Source organism: Curcuma longa, chromosome 5 (assembly GCF_044706935.1).
Source record: "Curcuma longa cultivar G26 ecotype Majalengka, Jawa Barat chromosome 5, ITB_CL_G26_1.1, whole genome shotgun sequence".
Taxonomy (NCBI): domain Eukaryota; kingdom Viridiplantae; phylum Streptophyta; class Magnoliopsida; order Zingiberales; family Zingiberaceae; genus Curcuma; species Curcuma longa.
In genome coordinates, this window is record NC_133865.1 from 325,807 (window position 1) to 335,451 (window position 9,645).

The window sequence follows — 9,645 nt, forward strand, 5'->3', positions numbered from 1 at the left end:
TTGGAGGACTGTGTCTTGGTCTTATCAAGATCTTCTCAAGATCATATCTTGTCATATCAAGATCTTCCCGAAGACCATGTCTTGTCAGCATAGATCTCATCAAGATCTTCTCAAGGTTATAAAAGAGGCCACAGAAGGTATTCAGGGAGGTCTCTTTCTCTCTCTCTCTCATTCTCTTTTTTGGGCTGAGCATTTCATTACAGTATTTTGATTTTACTGTACTTCTTCTACCTCCATCCGTGGGCTGACTTGAGCGTTGGAGTGGCCGTCCGGGGGCTCTCCGGCGCCAGGATGACCTCTGTTTTCCGATGATGGTTCAGGACTCTCTCCGGTGGCTGATCGGCGTGGAGGCCCTTTTTGGTGGACGCACCCTCCTCTCTTCCCCTGCATGCTGACGAGTCCGGTGACGCGTCCGGAAGCGATCTCGACAGGAACAAAGACCATGCTACTGTTTTCTCGTAGGATCATCGGATTTTGAAGAAGACACAAAGATGATAACAATTCTTCTGTATTTGAGTTCAGCGTCTTTGTCTTATATATTTAATTTCCACTGTAATTTTGATGATACTAAATGTTGTGTATATTTTCTTCTATGTTGAATTCATGAGGATTGGAATTCATATTTAGAAAACTTCCGTCGCTCTCAAATGCAATAGTGGGATAATTTAACTTATCTACTAGCTCATTGTGTCAATTGGTTTCTTAGGTGATCCTTGTGTATCTTTGTATCGTTATAAGTTTACTACATTCATTATTTGTCAACGACATTCAATAATGGTAGATTTGTGATCTAGTAAGTTTCTTCGTTGTACATATATAGATAGGAATACCAATTAATTCCTTCATTATTTCGTTTTGTTTGTTTGTGTTGTAATGATCCCAAGACGACAATTGTTATACCCCAATCACTAGTAAAAAATACTTAAGTTATTTCACTCATTTAGTCTATAAATTATCTTATGATTCTCCACGCGAGACTAAAATAAAGTATAGGGTATCAAAGCGAAGTCAAAGACCTAAGAGAACTTTCCTTCAACTTACTTGATCTTATAGAGGTTTATTACTTTCTAATTTTTAGATTTTGTATAAATTACTATAACTACGATTTAACTTGACTTTTTTGGGAAATAAACTCTTATTGGAATAATTATTTTTTTATATGAAATAATTCTTCGAATATCACTAATTAAAACTTCTATCTATAATATCATTATACAAATTTAACTTGTCCTCGGGGTATGGAGCTGCGGTAGGACATCCAGGTTGTCACACCTGCGGTTCGATTCCCAGCTACGACGTATTTGCAGGAATTTTCCTCCAAATGGGGAGCACAATCAAAGGAGGCTAGGTGTTTGGGCTGACCACGTATTTGTAGGAATTTTCTTCCAAATAGGGAGCACAATCAAAGGATGCTAGGTGTTTGGGCTGGTTGCTACATACACTTCTCGATTTACCTTGATGGTCGATGGAAAACTTCTGTGGGCCGGACCGGTCACCCTCAGAGATAGTCAATGAATTTAAACTTTAGACTATTGACTTAGAATCCTCCAAGTCTTACTCACGTCCCCTTGACAAAACAACTAACATATATAAAGGTCGTGAAACAAAAACCCTTGTAAATCCTAATACATATAAAATTGGTACAACTTGATCTTGTGGAAAGATGATATTTGGAGGGGATCCAGGATTTTAGGTCACTAGCGGAGTTGTGTGGGCAAGGGAACTCCATTTCTTATGTTGTTTGCCCTATCCTTCTATTTGCAAGCACTAAATCTAGGGTTTTGGGCAAAGGCAGAAATCGTTTGAATTACACATAAGCAAAGAAATAAGGCACTAAAATAAACAAATCGATCTTTTTCTTTATCGAAAAGCATCTTGGCATCTTGCAAAAGTGATTAAAGTGTAAGGAAGAATTCGAGTGTGTTAGATTGTTTATTAGCAAGGTAACCTAAACCATTCAAATGGCATAGTTTTAAGTCAATAACTTATCCGAATCTAGGGTTAATACAAAGAGGTGAACAAATTAAAAGCCTATCTTACAGCATTGGAATTTGATTCCTTTGCAAGAAGGGCAAATGACACTAGGTTTTGAAGACAACATTTTCCCCTAAATTGAGTTAGTGCATGCCTTTTAATTTTGGCAACCGTTGGGATCCTTGTCGCAATAGACTCCCGTCACAAATTTGTGACGGAAATCTAGACCGTTCGATTTTAAAATCAACGGCCGATCGCTAAACTAAACCCTAAACCCTAAACCTTAAATCCTAAACCCTAAACCCAAAAATAAATCATCCATTCAATCTACGGACTGGATTTAATCTTAACTTTAAAATCGAATGGTGCAGATTCCCATAACAAATTTGTGACGGAAGTCTATTGTGACAAGCAGATTTTTTTTTTTTTTTTTGGCAAAGCCATGATCCATATAGTGCACTCCTCATTTAACTTTTCCTTTTGTTCTTTGATTTTTTTTTTCTTTCAGTATCATACTTGGTGACCTTTTCAAAAGAATAATGCATATTCTTTCTTTATTTCACTCTCTAAAATATATAGAAACATAATAAAATAGACAAATATAGTTGTATGATTTAAACATTCGGAACAACCGATGTTATTGGGTGCATCTATCAGGCTAGGCATGTTAATTGCACTATTATGTTGATAGGTAGATTGAGTTGGAAAAGATAGTCAAGTTGAACAAATTAGTTGAGTCATTCTTTGATTGTACAAATTGATTAAGTCAATTTGATAGGTCGAATCAGATTGGGCTGAGCCTATCGAATAGATCAGTCAAGTTAAATTTGATTAATTAAATTATTTAATTGAACATCAAATAGGTTAGTCAGCACATTAGGCAAAATGAGTTAGATGGATCAAATGAATCAATTCAATTAGTTAAGTTAGACTAATCAACTGAATTAGATAAATTAACGGAGCCAAATTGATTCTTCAAGTTGGTTAGCTAATTATACTGATCGATGAGGTTAAATGGATCAATCCATACAAGTTCAGTTAAATGGGTCTAAAGTCAAAAAAAGCTAAACAATGGCTTGAACTAAATTGTTGCTGGGATAATCATGAAAATAAATAAATAAATTTTGATAAATAGTTATTATAAAAGCTGTTTTTCTATTTAAAATTTTCTAAATAAATCAACTTCAATTACAAATTGCAACCGTCACTACAAATTGGGAGGCTACTGTGAGATTTGATGCAAACAGCTTGACAGCAACCACGAGAATTCAACCAACGGACTCTCAGAAGCTAATAATGGTACTATAAATAGTATTACTATAAATATTTCCACAACTAATTAGAATTCAGTTACGTCTAATTTTGAGTAAGAATTTATTTAAAAAATATAAAAATTTGAAGACAAATAAAAAAAAGAGGCATTTATTCTATAAAAGGGGATCCCCGAAAGAACAACAGGGCACTTAACCCGCTCCTCCCTTCTGCCCCTCCGCTCACTCCCAGCTCCGCCTCCACCACATCGTGTCGGTGATCGCGACCAGAAGGCCCCTTCTGTGGCTCGCCCCAGTGTTGGCCTCCTACTGAGCCGAGAGTTCATCTCTCTTGGATGCTCTCTTACTTTGCTCTTGGTCTTCTAGTCAAAGATTGGATGTTGGAGGTCGCCCTTGTGGAATGTAATTACTGCTCAAAATTGAGTTTTTTTCTCCATTCCTTCTGACCTTATTGCTTTTTGTTGGGCTTTTTGTGGAGTCCCAAACTGTGTAGAGGTGATTGAGCTACGTGGTTTTGTTCATGGTTTTGTTCATTTTATCCTAGCATGATTGCATTCTTGATGTTGTGCTCTTCGATAAGATTCACTAGTTTTAATTGCCTCTATCGGTTTCTGGAGGTGGAAAGGTTATGAATCACCGAACCTGGAAAAGGGGCTTGTTTTTCTCTAGTTGAATGTCGAGTTGTGGTTGAATTTTGAAATCGATACTAATCGTGGAGATTATTTTATCTTTATGCAGATCATTGATTATTCTCTATATCGGCCTGGAAAAAGATCCCTCCTTGCTTCTTTGTCACTAAGGTCTTGGCGTTACAGCTGAGCGAGGTTAGACAGCTAGTCGATCTTGCTATCAGCCTTAATTGTTTGATTGCCCTATCAAGAGAAATGCAGACCAAATTCTGGATTGATGCACACCCCTCACTCAACCAGGACCATTTTGACCAAATTCCTGATTCATTGCTCCTTCTCATCTTCAACAAGCTATCTGATGTCCGTTCTCTTTGTCGCTGCTTGGCTGTGTCAAAGCGCTTCAATTCCCTTGTTCCCCTTGTTCATGATCTGTATGTCAAGATAGATCGGGTAGTGTCTGTTGATGGTGACTGTGACATTACAAGCCTTTCTTCCCCTAAACATAGAAACATCTTTGCCCATCTATTAAAGCTCATGCTGTTCCGCATCTTCAAGCCCTTTCATCACCTTCAGAGCAACAATGGTGGAAATAAATCTCTTTTTCCACGAATCTTCCATCATTCCCCTGCTCAAGTCCTCAAGACTTTCACTGAGATGCGCAACCTGAGGATTGAGCTACCAGCTGGTGATGTTGGAACAGAGGATGGGGTCTTCTTGAAGTGGAGAGCAGAGTTTGGAAGCACTCTTCAGAATTGTGTGATATTGGGTGGAACCAGGATTGAACCTAGTTCTGATTCAGTAAATTCGGAAGTTTCGGTGGAAGACAATGGGAGCATACCAGAGTCCTTCTATACAAATGGAGGGTTGAAGCTACGTGTTGTTTGGACTATTAGCTCATTGATTGCTGCATCAACAAGGCATTATCTTCTCCATCAGATAGTTAAGGAACACACAACATTGGAAAGCTTGGTCTTGACAGATGCTGATGGTCAAGGGACATTGACCATGGGAGTAGAGCAGCTAAAAGAGTTCAGGGAGAAGCCATTGGCAGCCTCAGCATCATCAAACAGGAGTCAGGTACCAGCATCAAATATGAAGCTAAAATATGCTCCATACTTGGAGCTTCCTGAGGGAATGAGGATGCAAGGAGCTACACTTGTTGCCATCAAGCCTGCTGGAGAAGGGACTAGCTGTGTTAACAGTGGCAAGAAGGAAACTGAGGCATTAGTTTGTGGGGCATTCGATGGGCCATTTCAAGCTGTTGTTACAGCATTAGGGAAGAGACGAACTTACTTGTTGGAGATGAATGGGTTTTAAACTAATTTAATCATTTGGCTTAGTTATCTTCCTTTGGCTTGCACTGGTTTTTATTGTCCATTGATGTGGAACCACTTGCTGATTTCCATTTCTACTGGAATGATATTTCACTTCTATAGTTGAAGAAGGAATGCAATTTCCAATGTTTTAGGCTTTTTTGTTTAGTAGAGCAACTGGTTTCATGGTTTAGTGCATAATATGGACTATCAAGGTATGAATTTTCATCTCATTGTCACGTATTCGTATACTTTGCTTAATTAAGCTGTACAACGGGTGCAATTACATATCTGAATGTTGATAAAGGTAGTATTAATTACTACCAACATGTCCATAAGTTATATCTCAAAAACTCATTTGTGGAGACCAACCTAATTTCACATCTGAGTTGAATTGTCTAATAAAATAATGGTTCGCCCTTTATTGCTCGAAAACTGTTGTCCTGGTTCTCTTAGAGCCTAATTCTGCTTGAAAATGGTACAAATAGTTTCTACTAAGAATATGCTACAAATTCTGATTTGATAAATGCCTAATTTTCTTGCAGCCTGCTTCCCTAAGTTTATCTTTAGTCATTTCTCAATTTGTGATCTGCACAGTCGTTTCATTCTTGCCATGAAAACATATGGATCTCTAGTGACCTGATAAATTATAGTTTAAACAATCTGGAATGTTGTGGTCTATGGATGTAGTTATGATGTATTGATTAGATAAACATGTAGCTGTTTTTGGGAAATGCTATTTCCATTGTGATGATTTAGACTATATTCATTTTCTGGAAGAGCTTTGGTAAGGGATGAGTTACACATGAAAACTTATAGATCACTACATACCTGATGGATAATGGCATCTTTCTGGGCAATTTAACTATCTTTTGTAATTCAGTATCAACTTTTGATAATTCCTCCCCTTCGCATTATGTGAGCTAGTTCCTTCAACATTGCTTCCAGCCTCATCCAGCAGCACTGCTGGAGCTATGTGAGTTAGTGTGTGTGTGTGTGTGGATCTTGTACACATTTTGACAACTGGAGCAATCTTCAGACAGCAAAAGCTTGATTTGTTTCAGGAATGTGATTTATAATGTGAAAGGACTAGTACCAAGATTATTATTTGTGCACAAACCAAATTACCCATTCATAAAATATTTGTCATTTCTTGATTCGATACAGCAAGTATTCATCTAATACAGTTGTGCTATGAGTGCTTGTCCACATTTTTATGGATGCTTTATGAAATAAAAGTCAACTTAATTTGAACACAACTCCTGGCCATGTACAGTTGACTACATAAATTTCTTTTCATTCACGTTACAGGATGCAGACAATCATGTTGGGTGACAATGCATGGGAAGTCACAGCCTGAAAGGTAAGTACATGCTGACAATTGTTTAACAATGAAAATGAATTGCTCAAAAGAGGCCATCCTTTATCTCTGACCTCATCTGCCCACCCTCCTTATCTGCTTGAAAAGGAAAGGTGGATATCTTGCTGGCAGCAATTTATTTATTCTTTTGATATGGTCAGTAGAAGTCCATGTCTATGAATCAACTTGTGATGTTTGTGCATTTATTCTTTCGATATGGTCAGTAGAAGTCCATGTCGTGAATCAACTTGTCATGTTTGTGCACTTGGTTAGAAATTTAGAAGAATTTGTAATCATTACATAGGAATGTGAATCAAGAACTTGATTTCATTAATTAGCTTCTTGGTCAATATTTAATAACCTGTATCTTATTATTGTGTCAAGACAAAAGGAAAAAGGTTGGTGGGAACCTAATGTAATGCCGAGGAGACACATGGAGGCAGTGGACTTTAAAGTCGAGATTATTCTTAGACCATGAGACTGGCTGCCTATTCCTGATAATTAATTGTGAGTGTACTAGTCGTATCTATAGGGAAAATAGGGTCTCGCATTTTCTTTTGTTTGGTTGGGTAATTTTGCTGTGCTTGGGATGCAGTATTTCATTAGTTTTAGAGGTGTGCCTTGCCCGTCAGGCACCCAAAATAATTTATCATAAGTTGTTTAAAATTTAACTAAAGAATTTTGTTTTCTGTCTGTTTGGTTTGCTGCTTCCTTAACTAATCAGGCAGCTTGAGTTAACTGAGATAACATTGTGTATTGAGATTATTAGTTCATATCAAGTTGACCAAGAAGACTGATGAAAGTTGAAATGAAACCTTAAAAAAATATACCATTTGTACACTACAAAGGTAATGAACCCTATAAAGGATTAAGTTTTCATTTGGTGGACTAATATAAAAATTAACACAACATAAAATAGTTATTAAGAATTAAATATCATTAAGTGATATGATACATGTTGTATGAAGGGGGTTTAAGTTATTGGATATGGATTGCATGTGTAGATCCAATAATTCGGTTCATTAATATTGATGGGTTGTTAATTAGTTATGGATTTTATGATGGATGGTCTCTATAGGATGGGCTAGTATAAGAAGAAAAAGTCAAAATCCTCTTGGGTATGATGCTAAATTGTTGACTCATCTCTTCGTCCCCATTAAGACGAGGACTCCAGTTGTCACCTAGCTCATGTAGAAGACCTTCCATTGCATTCACAAGTATATTCAGCAACAACAATTGAGACAATGACATTAGCTCTAGATTCAAAGTCAAAATTTTGGTTTCGTCATTGTTTCGATATGAACTATAGTTTGTAAATATTGATGATAACTAGATCCTGCATGCAGATGCATCATTTGATATTGTTTCGATGTATTATATTGCTTTCAATTGGTATCAAAGCTTATGATTAGTTTATCGTGATCTTTATGGCATAAAGATCAATTTTGATGATATGAAATATATGCATCGATTTTGCATTCAATTCCACTTTCGAACAACGAATCGAAACATATCCATCGAATGTAGAACTAAAAAACTTAGGTTTAACCTAGATTTTGAATTTTTCACATTATCTAGTGAAGAACATGAAGAACAATGTGGATTTAGGGGTTTTCCACGTCACACGTGTTGAAAAATCGCATGCAAAACGTAGAAATTCAAATTATGTGAGCAGCAGTAGCTGCAGAGTACGAATCGATTGGGAAGCATAAATTTGGGCATAGAATGGTTCCAAGTATATTGGAACATTCCATTGATGCACATTGCTATAAGGTATCAATCAACTGTTGAACCTAAATTTGCGTACAGAAGACTTCCAAATCGATTGGAGCATTCAATTGATGTATATGATTGCTAAAGGCCCTAATCGATTGTTGCTCACGGAGTTGCATACAAAAGGCTTCTTAATCGATTGGAGCATTTGACTGATGCGTATCAGTCGATTGTTGAAGGCACCAATCGACTGTTGTTCACGGGATCATCCACGGAAGGTTTCCAAATCAATTGGAATGTATCAATCTATTGTTGTTTCTAACTGACAAGCCCTAAACTAGGTGTCACGATAGGGCTTCAAATTAGAATTTATAGATTTTATCGAAAACCCACGATAAATGCAAATAAATGAAGTATAGGGGCCTCGAGTCGTGTTTTTCCAAGGACTAGTAGAGAATTGCCTAAATTGAGCTTATCGTGTCGTTTCGTTTTTGGGTTTTCAATGAAAATGGATTTTTGGGGATTTTTGGAATGAGATGCAAATGAAAATAAATAAATAAATGACAATGCTAAAATAAAATCTTAAAGCAAGTTAAACCTATCATCTAAACCATGAAACATACCATCAAAACAATCTAACATGCAACTCGATCCTAATGCAATGAATAAATTTAAACTAGTTAGAATCTACTGGAATGAAACTAACAATTCAGTTTCCTAAGCTTGGGAGAACTCAAAATCCTACCACTTTCTATTAAAATCAAATTAAATGTTAAAACCATGCAACCCTAATTGAAGATCCTTGAATTCGATGGGATTATCAATTCAGCAATTCAACCTTAACATTCCATGTAAAATAACAGGTAAATACAAAAGCAATCACTGGCTAATGTCACCTAATCCTCAATCACTGAACAATAACTTCAACCGGCACTCAACAGTGGCAATGGCACTCAACAGTAACTCAAGCAATTCAACAGAAATCAGAATTCAAGGATTTCAGATTCGAAAGGTTTGGAAACTTAAGGCTACAAAGTTCAATTAACTACAACTCAAGCATTAATTGAAAACAATCCAATTGCTAATGTTGCTAAGAAAATGGGATTGACAGGGCTTGAAACTGGAAAGTCAGACTGCCGAAATCAAAAGGTTCAGAAGCAAATTCAGAAACAGATTTTCAGAAACCGAACTCAATTGATACTTTGAAATCAAAACTAAGAGAATGAGATTTACTTCAAAAGCAACCCACCAAGCATTAGGAATTGATCTATGAAATCTATTTAGCAATCCTAGAACCGATTAACAATACAAAAACAAGATTCAGAAACATAGAATTTAAATGCAGAATGAAAATCAGAAATGCAGTAACATCCTCCTTCCCTTCT

The 9,645-nt window shown here is 36.6% G+C and overlaps 1 protein-coding gene across 1 annotated transcript; it reads left to right on the forward strand.

Moving 5' to 3' along the window:
• Nucleotides 1-3,460: 3,460 nt before the first annotated feature.
• On the forward strand, nt 3,461-5,420 carry LOC141829301 (F-box protein At4g18380-like). Its single transcript, XM_074716745.1, has 2 exons — nt 3,461-3,647; nt 3,984-5,420. Exon 2 carries the CDS (start codon nt 4,130-4,132, stop codon nt 5,189-5,191), a length of 1,062 nt encoding a protein of 353 aa, XP_074572846.1. The 5' UTR covers nt 3,461-3,647; nt 3,984-4,129; the 3' UTR covers nt 5,192-5,420.
• Nucleotides 5,421-9,645: the final 4,225 nt, after the last annotated feature.

Coding starts and splice junctions, on each gene's coding strand:
- LOC141829301 (XM_074716745.1), top strand. CDS start 4,130: ATGCAGACCAAATTCTGGATTGATGCACACCCCTCACTCAACCAGGAC.